This window comes from Camarhynchus parvulus, chromosome 1 (genome assembly GCF_901933205.1).
Source record: "Camarhynchus parvulus chromosome 1, STF_HiC, whole genome shotgun sequence".
NCBI lineage: Eukaryota > Metazoa > Chordata > Aves > Passeriformes > Thraupidae > Camarhynchus > Camarhynchus parvulus.
Window position 1 is genome coordinate 28,121,661 of NC_044571.1, and position 16,515 is coordinate 28,138,175.

The window sequence follows — 16,515 nt, forward strand, 5'->3', positions numbered from 1 at the left end:
AAAGCAATCCTCAGCAAAACCATGTAGCCACTGCTGGAGCTTGGCCCTCTTGCACTGCTACACATTTTTTTCCTCTGAAAACTGAGCAGTTTAAAAACAGTGTAAAATTTCAACATTTGGATAAATTAGAGCAAACTTCTCTGATTTGTTAGAAAGAATTACAAGAAGAAGAGTTACTTGGTGCACCATAGTCAGTGTACAGAACATACTGAAAATATATACACAAATGCCCCATACAAACTCCACTCTTTCACTGAGAGAATTTGTAACTTGTCCTCACTACCATAGTAAGTCCCACCCTAGAACTGTTTCTAATTAACTCCTGCTAAGCTCACACTGAGGCAGACAGGGATGGCCATCAGCCTCCCATGCAGTGGCTGCTCTGCTGCCAGCAGTGGAGGGGAGAGCAGTGCCCACCCCGCTCTGCCTTGGGCTGCCTGCTGTGCAGTGCCCAAACAGCTTGCCTAATTTCATTAGGGTGATTAAACAGTCACTCTAAAGAAATCCCCTGGTAACTCCACACACAGCCTGAACGCAGAACACAAATAACCCCCAAACTGTAAATCTGGCAAACAATAATGCTTCAGTGTGCACATGCACATAAGGATTAAGTCTAACCGTTGTGCATCCTAAAATTCTCATAAGGTCAAGTTTAACGGGATTGTCTATGGTTTTGTAAAATTCATACAACTTCGTAGCTGAAAGCAAATCTTGCCAGATGTTAATGTGCTATTCCAGTACTCAGAGGTCTGTAATAGACTCAGACAACTCTTAGATATTAAGCAATAAAATGCCATATATGTGAATTAACTAATGGTTTTGAATTTTAGAAATTACCAAAGTCCTAATCTAAAGTTTTACATAGCTTTTAATTTGTAAAGATGATCTATTCCTTATGAAATTTTTTTACAATCAAGTCTTCTTTTTGTTACCTTGTTTTCTGATAGCACTTGGTCCTGAACAAATTTCTACTGTTATAAATCTCTACAAAAATAATTCAACATAAAGAATCTCCTTATTTTGATTCATCTGAAGCCTGCTGACTTTGATTCCTTCTTGCCATAGTTATCTACTATTTCTGCTCTTAATTGCATTAGTGAAACCAATAGAAACAAAGAATAGGAGCAGGGGAAAGAAAGATATAATTGAAAAACAACACTAGAAAGTTAGAATGCCTGCCTCCAATAAAACACTGAGAAATAGATGTAAAGTTTGCCAGCTTAGCCCAGCGAGTCCCTAGCCTTCTGCTTTGTGGCTGCTATACTTTCTTAAGGAACAGCAGAAGTTTGTATCTGACCACCGGACAAGATTGTACTTCATCATATCGGAATCTTTGAAATAGGCTTAAGAAACTACAAATAGGAGAAGTAACATAATTTTACAACATGCTGGGAAGACTTGTTGGCTGAAATAGCCCAGAGCAATTGAGCCTGACGCTGATAGCTGGCACAAGAAACCTTCAGCTGAAGCAGGTGAAGTCAGCTATAATGGTAGAAAAGATGGTACTCAGGTGACCTTGATTAGAGGCATTACCATCCAGACCACAGAGAGATAGATGCCTGGGGAGTCAAACAGCCCCAGGAACCTGGGGTTTCACCCTTGCATGGGGTGATCCCCTGATTGCATCCCCTGATCCTCACTGGGCCAGTGCAGCGTGGAGGGGAGAGAGGGGCAAACAGGTCACAGGCTGCTCAGGAGGGAAAGCACAGGGACATCTCACAGAAATGAGATGCGGGCACATCATGGGGGTGAAATGCCTACTCAGAGTGGTACTCCTTGCATTTACTGTCTGCAGATTCCAAATGTTCCTCCTGCCTGTATCAATTATGGGAAAGTCTACAGTAGACAGAGGTAATTTTGAGTTAGCTTTAAAAAAACCCAAACAACCCATAACAAAACCAAACCCACAAATCTCCCAGTATTAGGAGGCATTTGGATTATTTAAAAAGTGAATCATGTTAGCTGAGAAATCCACAGAAGCAATTAAGTGGTTTGTGACTCAGTAGAGAGGTAGTTTATTGACATTACTGAATCTTTAATTTCAGAAGCAGTTTCTCAGCTAGTGTTGATATGTAGAAAATCACAAATGTAATCAGAATACTTTCAGCTTTCAAATAAACTTATTTTTCCTTTTTTATTGTCAGCACACTAACTTAACAAAATTATTTTCTCACTTAATGCACTTTTAAAATTAGAAACATAGCAGAAACACTAACATAAAAAAGCCCCAAGCAATAGGAAAAAGAATACAAACCCTAATAATTACTCTTAAGTATGAAGTATTTGCCACAGCTGAGGGGAAAAAAGAACTTTATAGTCATCACCTATTATTATGTCATTATTTGGAACTATGCCAATGGTTCTGTATCCTTTTTATCACTGAAAAGACTGTAAATTTCATTTGCTTACTGGACTGGAAGATTCTGCTTAAATGCCTCCTAAAAGGAAAAAGATATAGAAAATTAATGTCTTGAGTTAGGAAATGGTCACTAGGTGTATAACTTGGATGTGAACAGCCAAAGATAACACCCTCTCTCTGGCATACTTCAGGGGCTACAAAGGAAGCTTAAAAGTTTTCCAAAAAATAACGAATTCTGTTCAGATGTGTCAGCATATGGATGGTCTTAACAGTTCCTAGAGATTATTAAACACAATTAAACACTAGAGATTATTAAACACTATTAAACATATAGTTAAAAAATATGATTTATTAGCCCTTCACAAGCAAAGTCCATTGCTCTCTAATGTGGTTTTGATTGAATACTGCTTATTTACTGGCCTCTATTTTATTTCATTATACCCACCGAGGGACCAAAAAGCCAGCTACATTTTAATGACATATTTTTTCACATGTATGTGACCTGACTACCAACAGAGCTGGTTTCTGCCTTTTCCTAAATTAAAAGAAAGCCAACATCAAACATAGCCTTGTCTGGGTTAATGCCATGACCCAGGATTAGGGAAAAGGGCCTGGAAATATCAATGATTAAACTTGAACTCTGACAAAAATGCTGTTTCATCATCTCCAGCAGGGCTTATAGCCATGACCTTTTAGACTCAATTCACCATCAGGATAATTCTGCAAGAAATCCAACACAGTCTTTGCCTTTAAACTCCTGTTTGAGGAGTCCATGTGAACTGACTTTGTTTGTATATTTCTTTGCACAAAGTCTCCAGCATTCTGCAATGTGTGGCCATAACACAGAACCAAAAGTATGTAACTGTGCTGCAGGATGGCTGCCCAACTGGAAAGGATCAAACACTGGCAGAAATCTGTAGTCACTTGCACATGCACAAAACCAGGTCTTGGGAATGAGCAGAACACTTTTTTTGCATTGACAGCTGACATCTGTACACAAAAAATGCCAAAGGGATGATCGATTTCCTTACAGAATTCTTCTGTTCTTCTGTCCCTCTTTTCAGGGACACACACACACAAACTGCTGTTTATCCTTCACTGTTATTATTTCTGCATGATTTTTGCTGCTTTCTTTTGTACAGGCATTAGGAAAACAGACTCTAGATTCCATTTGATCATACAACAGAACATGTCAGAAAACATTAAGGATAGCAGCTAAGGGACAAAATGTTTCCATCTACACGTGGCTGCCGGTGCAAACTGAGGGTACCTGAGGATGTTTTCAGAGCACTCTCCAGCTCCTGCTTGAGCCATTGCTTGAATTTCTGCAGTGGTGAAAGATGAGAGAGGAGAGGAGGAGGGAAATGTAGGGGTTCTTAACCACAGGATCTTAACACCTTTAGCATCAACAACTATGGTCTGTATCACCTTGTAAATGGGTACATTAAATAACACTGTCCTGCTTTTCAGCTAGGGTAGAATTAATTTCTTCTCAGTAGCTCTCATAGTACTATGAGAATGAGAACGGTGTTGACAACGATGGTGTTGATTTTGGGATTTTTTTCTAAATCATGTTTATCCTAGGTCAAGGACTTCTGTTTTTTTCCTTGTCTCGTGATCTGCCAGTGAGGAGGCACGCAAATGAAACTGTGAGGGAGCATAGCTGGAACAGGTGACCAAACCAAAGGTAATCCCAGACCATAGAACAACATGGCCAATATATAAACTGAGAGGACTTAACCAGAAAGGCAGCTGGTAAGGGTCTGACATTGATAAGAAGGTGGTGAGAAACCACACTGCGCACCAATTTCCCCCCTCCTTATATTGTCATCATTGTTATTGTTTACCATTATTATTGCATTTTACCTTATCTTCAATTATTAAACTTTTCTTATCTCAACAAAAAATTTTGCTTTGATTCTCCTCCCCATTCCACAGGGAGAAGAGAGGAGGGCTTGAGCAAGGGGCTGCACAGTGCTTCACCTCCAGCACAGAACACATCTTGGGCAATACTCTGCTGTAACCAAGGCAAAACCTTTTCTTACCTCAAGAAGGTGTTAAAGTGCCTACCAGAGTGAAGTCTCTGATTTCAGGATTAACATTCAAAGTAGGACATTAGGTCTTCCATTTTCACTATCTTTTTCAAGGCATGGTTCCTGCTTTATCATGTTTTCCAAAAATTTTGCCCAAGTTGTCTCCCCGCTCTAAGCATGTAAATTGAATGCAAAGTCCAGTACTCATGCTCAACAAATTACCTGTAGAAAGAGCTGACAGCATTTTCCCTACATTATGAACTTGGGATTGTAAAATTGGTAAGAGGACTAGGACAACTCTTCATGGAAACACAGCAGACATCTTAAAAATGCTCACTCTAGCACAACTATTCTAGGCAATTTCAACATTGTATAGTGTTTAATGCATATAGGAAATAGAAATTCCTGGAAACATCCCGGAAGAGGATACTGAAGTGGGGAGGGAACCATAAGCAAAAGTAAGAAAATTAGAGAAAGAAAAAAGAAGTAATAAACACCCCATTTGTGAGGGTCATCTCATGACTTCAGAGAGGTACTGAGCAGGTATCCACCCCTGAGCTTGGGTTCCTTTCATAGTCCATGGAGATAATGGGTGCATGGAGGACACATGTCATGTCTCCCTGAAGAGAACATCTCAGATGTGTAGAACAGTGTGCATGCTGGCAGTACAGATCTGGTTTTCTATTGATTATAAAAAAGCCTTGGGGATTGGAAAATGTCTGGTTTTAGTCAGATGATTCCCATCTGTCTCTAAGGGGTTGAACATTTCATTTTTTCCAAGTAAGTACAGCCCTGAGAAGTGTATTTAATAATATACACTTTCCTCATTGATTAGTTATTTAAATAAAAAAGTATAGCAGGCTAACTTTGGTTTCTCTAAGGAGGAGATGCCAAAAGAGGAATTCAGATTACATATCTTCTTAATAACTACTTTTGTATTTTTGTTTACGATAAAAATCCAATACATATCAGGTGCTGGAAATTACATAGAAAAATTCAGGATAAACTGTCAATTGTTACACTGTATTAAAATAACTAAATCCCTCTAGGTCATGACAGCATTTGTCTTTTTTTTTTTAGATAAAGAGACTGTAAACACTTTTGACTTATTCCCATGAGTCAGGCACTGGTTTTTCCCCCTCTCTGTTTGAACCAGCGGATTATTTCTGATACTGAACCAACTACTGAGGAAAGCTTGCATGGGTCACAATGACTGCAGGCATAACAGAGTCTGTGCACTTCAAACAGAGAATGTTTTCAGGGTCTGTTGCAGAACTGTTTTCCTAAGTAATACTGATTAGTTATATTTGCTACCAGCTTCATATATAGAAGTATCACCTTTAATGCCATCCCAAGCCCACTGGGAAAGGAGCAATCAATGATGAGTGGGCAAGTGAGGAGCTGCTAAGAGTGGTTTTGCACTGGAAGATGAGTACTTGCTGCGTCAAAGCTCAGAAAACATCAGATGAGCTCTTGCAGGATCAAGCCAAGTGAGATGGTGTCTTTTATGTGGAAAAAACCGTATCTTTTCACAGAAGAGTTGTTTATTACATCTGAGATCTCAGCTGCCTCCCATAAACAGAGAGTTTCCAGTATGTCGGAAGTTTATGCTCTAAATGTAAGTACCTTAGTTTAAGGCAGTGAGTCAAAGACACAGCATATAAAATCAAGTTAAAATACTGAGAAGAAAATTATTGTTTAAGGTCACAAGGCAGCTGAACTTTAAAGAAAAATCATGAGCAGCTCCATTTCTCATTCATTGTGCTTTCTGGCAGTTTACAAGGGAATAAATTGATAACTGCTTTAATATGACTGAAAAGATTATCTACCCACTGAGTTGAGTACATGGTTTCTAAAAAGATTAAAGTCCTCATTTAGGTATGACCCTGAGTTATCAATGGACATTAGGAAACATCTACATGCCTTACTTAAGTTCAAATAGGACTGCAGCTCTCTGCTGCACCAAGGACTGACAGGATGCTGTGTGGGAAGACACAGACATCAAGTCACACAGCTTTTGTATGACATAGTCATCTCTGGCTCCTCTAGAATAGTGATGTTCTTTCACACAACACTCATCAGAATTCATTTTTTACAATGAAATATTGGAAACAACTTCTTAGCCAAGCTGCCACGTATTTTAACCACCATGAAGGTTAAGAAAGAGAAAAACAACCAGCTGAGAACAAGAGCTAAGAGTTCAACAGGCACAAAAATTTCCCTGCTAGTGAGGAATTCCTAGTGCCTTGGAACTGTTCCAGCATTACAATCTCGTGTTGGATTTCTGTAGCCAGAGACAGCTTTGTCGTTCTCATATGTATCAATCTGCTTAATATTTAATCCTGATATGACATGGCATAGAGTAGTGGTTCTAAAAATGAACTCCAGAAGTCATCTGAGCTCAAATTCTGCCTGTCCTACATGTTTGGGAAGTTTACATTAGTGCAAGTATCTTGAGAAAAGACAATTTTTTTCTGAAAGTTTGCATCTGTCCAGAGATTCGAAATGTTTAATAAGGCACTGTGCAGAGATTACATGTGAGATGGTCAAAACTGCAAAAAAAACCCTAATCTTAGGATGGCATATCACTTCCTGTGTATGCAGTCTCTATGGGAGTGCCTTAAAAATAATACATTTTTCCTAAACTAAAATCTAAGTCTTAGTCATTTCATGATATATTTAACCATCTTTTTTTCACCTTGCCTGCAAAGTTTACTGAGAGTTCAGCTGTGAAAATAGATCCTGTCCCTGTGTCACTTTCCATGTTTGCTTAAATGTATAACCATGAGCCTGTTGAACCATGATGAAGTGGTGTGTAATGGCAGCAAATTTTAAAAATCCATCCATTTCCCCAACTCAGTGACATGTGCAATTTCCACTGCAGTGACCTACTTAACAGAGCTGCAATCAAGGACAAGCACCAGGGTAAAATCATTTACTCTGGGAACAGACCATGCTGTTTCTCCTCTAGCTCCATTCCTGGTGCTTCCCCAAATCAAGACCCAACAGCTTATACTTCCAAAGCAGATCTCACAGTATTTAATTTTCTCCTTAAAAGCCCCATTACATGCTTATTGATCAGCATCTGCACTTCCCATTAGATTCCAAACCTTGTGCTTTCCACATATGATTTGAAATCACGAAGCAGATATAGGGATAGCAGCAAGTAATTAAACCAAAAAACTACACTTTGTCCATAATTTTTCACCCCTGGTGGTCATTCTTGGGTCATGGTTTTTCAGTGCCTGGGGTAGGCAATGGATTGCCTGGTAAACAGCTTACTCGATTTCCAACCAAGCGACATCAACGTACATGGCACTGTCAATACTGCTGGGAGGGGAATCAGAGGTGCTCTCCAGATCACATCCCAGGCATGTGATTTTTTATAAAACTGATCTCTCACCTTGCATTTTCTTTTGAAACAAATCTCAGCTTTCTACTTACAGTCCCTCTGGTTTCATCCAAGCCACAGACCTGAAGGATAACACCTTCACTCTCCATTTGGTTTAAAACACAAAGGAGGCTTCCACTGTATCATAAAACAAGCGAGAGGGGGGGGAAATGACCTTAAAAGTACAGTCCTGCTAGAAGATTTGCAAGTATGAAGTGTTTTTATAAATATTTTAACAGTTTGAATTTGTCTTAGGTGTGTTTTACAAATCATTAAATAATCACCAAGTTGTGAAGATTAGCGGCCCGCTTAAAGTTTCTTCATGATTTAGAAAAATACTGCAGTTAGGAAAAAAAAACCTGTGTGTATCTTCATTATCCTCATTTAGTACAAGAAAGTGCAATTCCAGTGGGGCCACTGAACTTAGAGCATCACAGAATCATCAAGGTTGTAAGAGACCTTCAAGATTATCTAGTCCAACCAGCAACCCAGCACCACCATCATTACCCCAAAACCATATCCCTAAACACCTAACATGATTAACAGTGTGTTCCTATACTGTTATTTATCCTAGAAGGATCATCTACCCCATTATAAAAATAACCCCAAATATATAAGAATATTGACGCATTTACTCTTACCAACCTTGATGCTGAACTTCAGTTCATCTTAATTACCTTTCCTATTACACATCTCTTTTCTGGATCTTAGTGCCCTTTCTCTTATCTTGGATGGGCCAAAATAGGACCTGAGGTATCGAGGATGGAAAGATAATTTTTTAGCTAATAAATGTATGAGATTTTTTTAGGAATAGCTAAAGAATGAATAATTTTATTTATCAGCAGATAAAATTTGTTTGCAAAGACACATAAATATTAGGCAATCTTCTACTCTTATTTGCTTTTACTCATGCTATATCCCAATCAATATTTTTTATTTATAAATCTGCAAGCAAACTTCTTCATTATGCCCTTTACACACATTAATGAAAGAACACATGTGAGTGCTGCAAGACTTTCACATGAACTATGCACAGTTTAATAACTACCTGCATTTAGGCTGCCTCAGCTTCCCAGGATACCCCACTGACAGCACCAACATCACTCAGAGGAGCTGAGGTCACCTTTGGCATTCTGGGTTTTGCTGGTTTGATTGTGTGTTCCTTGATGATCTAATCAATTTTAAGAATCACAGCAGAAACTATCACATGAAAACAGATAACACAATAGTACAGAAATCTGCACTCCTGCCATGCATCCAATTCATGTAGATGTGACTTTCAAGAATTGTTCCACAAACAGAATACCCTGGCAGAAACTTACCCATTTGCAGGTTTAATTCCACGGTCAGTGGGATGGTAACTCACATGTATTCAGACAGAAGCCAGCACGCTCAAAAGGGCACCTTTAACATACCTTTTTTTCTAAGCCCTTGAACACCTACTTCTTTTTCTCCCTCTCTTCAAATGTTATTCCTCCCTTCCACTGGTAAATAATAAGAAGAAAGCTCAAAGTATGGAGAAAAAAAACAGTCCTGGCTTCTTTCTGCCTGAGAAAACTACTTACAGAAATACTGGAATATATAAAACACATAAAAATGGAAATGAAACCTGGAAGAAGACATGTCATTCTGCTCAGCACAGACCAAACAGAAAACCTACCGAAACAAGCCAAGGTACTATTTACCATAAAGTCTATTTTTGGATGGCCGAAGTGCCCTTATATTACAAGCATTCTTAACTCCTGAGACTTCACTTTGGGCCAAGCAGCAGTTTCCCAGAGGAAGCTGTCAGGATGAGTTAATGGCCATGAGTGGAGCGCACATATGAGGAAAGGACAGGTACCAGAGACACACCATTGGAAGTAGCAAAGAGTTTATAATTCAGGTTGAGAGCATGTGTTTGAATTCAGCACCTGATTTTACATCAAGAGCTGTGGGAGCACTTCTTGGGTCAAAGGGCCTACACAAGGTGTGCTGCAATCCAGGGTTGGAGAAGAGCCAGGAATGTGTTTGTCCTGTCCTTCTGGCCTGGAGGCACCAAAGCAAGGATGCAAACCAAGAGGGAGCTGTGCCAAATCCCCTGGTCTGGGTTAGGTACGAATCACACCTAGACATGCACCCACAGGCCAGTTCATGCTTTAGTGGATCTTTTTAAGAATGTAGAAATACATGAAGAAAGGGTCACTGCTTGGTGATGCAACAGGCATCTTCAAGCAACAGGCCTCATCCTTGGAGGGATGAAGGTTGCCCTCTGACTGTTCATTGTCCTTTATCATCTTTTAATTAAAAAAATCCAGTTACAACACTTACATCTAGCAGTGCAAAAGATGGTGGCAAAAACATTTTGTCTGGACAGGAGAGCAACACTGAATACTTTTCCCATCACTTCTGGCAAATCTATTCCTGCAACTTAATTTTCTACTGAAGCGGCAAGCTAAATATTTTGCTTTGCAGAACAGAAATCATCTGATGATAAGAACTCACTATCTGGGACAGGAGTAATTCATATTATAGATTGAGAGATAATTAGAAATGGTAAATATAGTACTTTCAGGAGACTTTGTTCATGACAGAAACTGCACTGAGGGACTGCAGTTTAGCAATGGCACAGATTTTCCTGGAAAAGAGGGAAGTATTATATATGTTCATACACTTAACCAAACTCTCTCCAGTGACTCGCCTTTTTTTAGATTCCATTTTTAGCTCTTAGGAAATAAGTAATTTTGAAGAATGAGATATGTTAGGAAATATTTATTAGATCTATGCTACTCTTTCATAAAGTCTTTTTTTTTAATTTTTAAGCTATGCAGGTCACTTGTGCTTGACCATAACAAGGCAACAAGACTATCCTTCTGTTCACCACAGAAGAGCATTTAGCTCCCTAATCACATTGCTTAGTGCATTAGTGCTAAAAAGAATAGTAAAGAATCATCACTGAACTCTTACCAAAGCAGGAATTGACAAAGCCATACCACCTACAAGCATGGTCCCCTCCGATCCATTTGCCACGGATGTTGGATGCAAAACTGAGGGTGGTACCTGAGATGCACACTAACATGTCACTGACGCTGATGTTCAGGAGAAGCATGTTGACTGGGTTACGCAGGGTTTTAAACTTGCAGAAGAGGATGAGGACAATCAAGTTATTCAAGAAACCAAAAAACAAGATTAATCCAAGAAAAACAGCCACTACTGTGTGCCCACTCAGCGAGAGTCCAGCCCTTGGCTCAACAGGATGTGCAGGTGCACCAAAGCTCAGGTTATACATCCAAGTGTGGTTCATTTCGGACTTTGTCATGGTTCAGTGAGGGCAGAGATGCTGGGTGCCCTTTGCTGAAGCAGTTCCCCAGAAGTCAATCCATCACAGATTAAATTCTCTCAGGAGCCTTGTCATCTTTGGTCAGATGAGATATCTCTTAGATGGTTATGCAGGTGTGAAACACTGTATTGCAGCACAGGACTATCTTCCTACACTGTGTCTTTCCAGGGGTCTGCTCTGCAGTAACTCCAGGGCAACAGAACCAAGTGAAAAATCACCTCAAATTCATCTTTCTTGCTTAAACCTAGGATAATAGTAGGTGATCTTTTTTGATGTTCAAAATGGAAGGTATCTTAAAAAGATGCTTCAGCATGGTGTCCTTCAGAGCAAAGGACAGCCTTATCAACGACAGCTACCCTCCTTTCCTCTGACAATGGATGTCTTTCTGAAAATACAGAAAAAACAAATGGTTAAAACCAAACAACTCTTTCCACACAAAAACCAAAAAATAAGTACATCATTTATTAACAGCTCCTCCTGTTTTGAACTGTAACATAAATATCTCTCATTCTTTTCAGTTTTTACTCTGATTTTTAACAGAAACATCAGTTTGTTTACATTTCCTTGGATGTTTTAGGCATTTTTTCCCTAGCTCACAGTTTAGCATGGAGAGGGTCATTTGCACCTTCCTAGCAAAGTTCCTCATGTGAGCAAATGCATGGCAAAACACATTTTTTGCATCAGCTTCCCAGAGGAAGAACTCTGTCTTCCTCCACATTAAGTCAATCTACACCAAGGGAAGTTTCATTCTTGGGTTGACCTTAATTAAAATTATGACAAATTTAGGAGAAGGCATTTCTTTACCCAGAAAGAAAAATATCAAATGCCGTCCCTCAAGCTCTCCTGTGCACACAAAAGTTTGCAGATCTGTGATAACAATCTGTCCTCCCATATTTACCAGTGAACAGATGTCTTCATTTATTATTTACAAAGCAGCCAGACACCCAAAGCCTCACATCTCTCCTATTACAGGTGTAAATTTTATCCACATGCAGTGAATACATTGCTTGTGTGCTTTGTGAAACAATGGTGTTTAATGTGGACTTATAACTACATAGCCTACCTTCTCTGTGGTTGCAGGTAAATTCTGCACAGAATTTTCCATAAAAATGGAGATGCATGTGTATGTGTGTGTGTATATATACATATATATATATGTGTGTGTGAATTTCCACTCCTCAGTGCAAAATGCATGATACCCATAGCTTGCTGGACTAGAAAAAAATGAAAGCTTCTCTTTCATGTGTCATGTACTCCTAGAATGATTGCACACATGTTAAAATGGAGCATCTCCTATATTATTCATAACTGTTGTTTCCTGGAAATTGTCTTGTAGAAAAACATGTATTTAGCAACTGGAAAATTGCAAGTTCAGTTTACTGAAGATTCAGAGGTTGCTTGCTTTTTTCTTTTATATCTTTGTGTCATGATAAGAATTTAGAATAAGTATTTTGTCTTTCTATTTCTCTACTTTCACAAATTCACTCTGCTAAATGTTACAGTGATTTTAAAGTCTAACATATACAAACTGTCTTAAGGTTTTTTTCTGGTGAGTAAATTATGTACACTTCACAGATCTTCTACTGTTTGGTCATTGAGAATCTGAAACACTGATGTTTTCTGATTTTTTCTTCCCCCTTTAGGAGGTAGATGATAATTTATGTTGGAAAGGGTCCCAGGTAGCATATCTAAGAGAAAGAACTTTTCAAGTCTTCTTCCTACAATTTTGAAAAAAAAAAACTCCTACCCAATTCTGGTTGCAGGTTATAGAAGGAAACTAACTGGGTCTAACCATCAATATACTCAAATTTGTGTATAGTGTTTAAAAGAACAGAGTGAAAATTTAGTGGAACAAAAACCAAATCTTAAAAATACTCTTCTGAGCATTTCTCCTACGCAAACAGGCTGAGATAGTTGGGGCTGTTCAGCCTGGAGAAGAGAAAGCCCTGGAGAGACCTCATTGCAGCCTTTTAGTACTTAAAGGGGATTTTAGAAAAATGGGGAGAAACTTCCTAGCAGAGCCTGTAGCAAAGGGGTAAGGGTTTAAAACTCGTCAATTCAGGGTCAATAATGAATAAGTTTTTTACAACAAGGAGGGGTGAAACACTGGAACAGGTTGCCCAGAGAGATGTTAGATGCTCATCCCTGGAAGTGTTGAAGGTGACGTTGGACAGGGCTCCTAACAACCTGATTGAGTTGAAGATACCCCTGCTTACTGCAGGGGGGTTATACTAGATGACTGTTCCAACACCAATTACCCCCATGATTAAAAATTTAGCTCAAAATATAAATAATAAATTGTAGGTCTATTCTACAGTCATCCTGCATTCTTAAAAACATATCAGTAGTTAAAATTTTTAGTGCCTATAAAAGGACATTTACTCCTGGATGGGCCTCAGCTGATTACAATTTAGCAGTGTGACACCAGGTGTGCAGGTCCAGCCCAGTGTCCAGGTCACTTCTCCACTGACCACCACTTACACAGCTTTAGCTTGGCAAGTTCTTCCCCGGTGTGTTGGGAAATTATACTTTAATGCACAGGTGCTAGATGAGCAGGTCCTGAAAGTTCAGTGTAAGACACATTTTAAAATGATATTACTTGATATCAAAAGATGACAAAAACGATGCACAAAGATGAGATTCAAAAAGTTTTGGGTGAATTTAAGAGATAAGGTCTGCAGAGGAAGATATCTGAAGATTTGGGCTATATAGGAGTAAGTCTTTTTTTAGGAGCTCACGTATAAAGTGCTAAGTTTTTTACGCTGATGGATGAGGTAAAAACTAAATTCAGATTTTAAAAAAGCTTCTAAACTCCCATATTAATCCCTTGAAGAATGGGTCCAAGTTTATCTAATGTTAGCATTTAACTGAAAAATACACATTATTGTTGAAAAACACATGTAGATGAGCTTTGTGCTTAAAGCTTTTGTGTTAATTTGATTTTATTTATTTATTTTTTCTCCAGAGAGATAGCTTGGTTTAATACTCTGGAACTCTATAAACCCTGTCTTACAGGTGACACTCTGCACTCCCCAGGGCTCCATGACCTAGAAGGACAGCCTGAACCCTCCCAGTTCTTAGCAGGAAGCTAGGAGCTTGCAGAATTGCCAATTCTGCTTCTCAAAAAATGTTTAAAAACCCCCAAACAATAAAACCTACAATTCCAACCAAAGCAAGTAAATGAGCATCCAGTTTGTCCCCTTGAATTTGTCAGAGTTGACAGGGAATGGAAAACATACCCAAAGTGATACAAAACATATGGCCAGGTGAAATGGGCCAAAAGTTTGTTTAATGTCACCACCAATTAAATCCTGCATCTGTTGACTGGTTCTGACAGTAAAAGTCTAAAGATACAGCAAAACAGACACCCATCACTGCTTGTATTTTCTCTGAAGTAGTCTGTTGGAAAAAAATAATGTGTCAGATGTTAGATCAGCTTCTGGGAGCACAGGCTTTAATACTGAGAATGAGAGGCTTCTTTTCACACTTGACACCATGCATTAGTTTGAGCAGTGAAGCTGGTTTGTTTCCTTTCTCACTTTTCTACCAAATAACTTATTGAACACATTAACTTCACAAGTTTCCAGCTGGGAGATTCTTTACCACCTTCTCTTGCGCCATTGTGCAACATGCCAAAGATGATGCTTAATACACTTTAAATATTTAAAATCTGAAGAAAAGGCATAAAATAAATAAAATCAAACTTCATATTACTAAAAAAAACCTTATCCTTTTCCATCATATCCACATTGTTCTCTTGGGATATAAAGGAGCTGTAAACAACCCTCTTATATTTACATATCCACGCAATCTAAATCAACTCGTTGCTCACTTCATACAAAAATCAATTTTCAAATAATTGTTTTCCTTCATTTAAGAACTTGTGTTTCTAATGAAAAGTTAAATTAAAAACCAAACAGAAAAAAACCATTCAAACAAACCCCCCTACATAACATTTCAAAGATAATCCCAGATGAAATTTTATGAAGGAAGAATCACTTTTATGACCTGCTAACAGAATTATGACAGCAATAGTGTATTTTTAAGTTGACATACATTTAACCTCGTGTTCCAGATGAGAAACTGAATTGTTTTTAACAGAAAACATCCAAAACCAGAGATATCATCTGAAACAATTCTTTTAAAACACAGCTGAAAGATGGGGGTCTTCATGGGACTTCACAACACTGAAGTCAGAATTTCCATCCATTCTGGATTATTTTTCCATGCTCCAAGCCATGCTGCAAGATTTCAAGAGATCCAGAGAGATCTTTAGAGCTAAGCTAGAAGACTGAGAGGAGGTTCTATGGTTCAGAAGTTTGGGTATCTCCCAGCTCCCAAAACCTCCTGTCTGTGCAAGAATCTCTTGTATGCAGACCAGCAGATTTACTTTCAGCAGTTGACGTTCACGACAGAGACAGACATGGAAACGAGAACAACGTAAGTACAGAATACATGTAGCGATGAAGTTACACGTTTGACTGCTGTACTATTTACTCAAGGGGAAAATCTAAGTGTGGCAAACCCATGCTTTTGAAAAAAAAGCTACTTTCATTTAGTGTATTGAAAGTTAAGGCAATCCCTCTTACGTACGAAGAGGAAGTTTATGCACAGAGATGTCTACGGTACGAGTAGATGAGACAGACCCAATCCCGAGCTGGGCTGAAGCCATCAGAAGCGTCCCAGAGCCCGAGCCGGGACCGTGGTGGCAGCGAGGACTGAAAGCACATCCCGAATGCCCGGGTTCACCCCAGGCTTCTAAACATCGCACCAAGCAAAAGCCTCTCCAGCCATCCTCCGCGTCCTTCACAAACTTTTTTACACTTCTTTGGGAGGGGAGGGTGGCACAGTACGCTGGAAGAAAAACCCACCTGTATCTTTCATCCACAGCAACCCAAAGGGAAAACAGGCACCCAAGTCTGCGGCAAACACGTCCCGAGCGGCGGCAGCGGGAGCCCCGGTACCCGGGCTACCCTCCCGGGCGGTGGCGGCCGGCAGGCGGGAGCGGAGCCGCAGGGCGCTCACGCTGCGCGGGCTGGAGGCGGCGGGCTCGCCCTGCCCGCGCACATCCTTCTCCCCTCCCGGTGGGCTGCGAGGACATCCAGCTTCGAGAGGGCGGGGGAGAGCGAGCAGGTGCTTTTGCTAAGTTAAAGAAGAGGAGCGAGGAGCATCTCCTCCCGCTCCCGCCCGCGGCTGCCGGCGCAGCCCCCCAAGCTCCGCCCACGCCGGGGCGGTGCCGCAGCCCGAGCGCCCGGCACGGCGGGCAGCCAGCGCCCCGCGATCCGCACCCAGCGCCCGGCACGGCGGGCAGCCAGCGCCCCGCGATCCGCACCCTACCCGGCCGCCCCTCCTGCACCGGGGCTGCTCCCCCAGGGCATCCCTGGTGGTGCCGCACGGCTGCACAGCGAGATTG

The 16,515-nt window shown here is 40.1% G+C and overlaps 1 protein-coding gene across 1 annotated transcript in view; it reads right to left on the reverse strand.

Annotated features, from left to right (window-relative positions):
- LOC115903477 (pinopsin-like) overlaps positions 1-16,238 on the reverse strand; it is an 80,316-nt gene extending 64,078 nt beyond the window's left edge. The window contains exons 1-2 of the mRNA XM_030948029.1: positions 15,974-16,238; positions 10,730-11,487 (exon numbers count right to left, since the gene is read on the reverse strand). Of these exons, the coding sequence (XP_030803889.1) occupies positions 10,730-11,081 (352 nt within the window). The 5' untranslated portion in view covers positions 11,082-11,487; positions 15,974-16,238. The remainder of the gene's footprint in view (positions 1-10,729; positions 11,488-15,973) is intronic.
- Between the last annotated feature and the right edge of the window lie 277 nt (positions 16,239-16,515).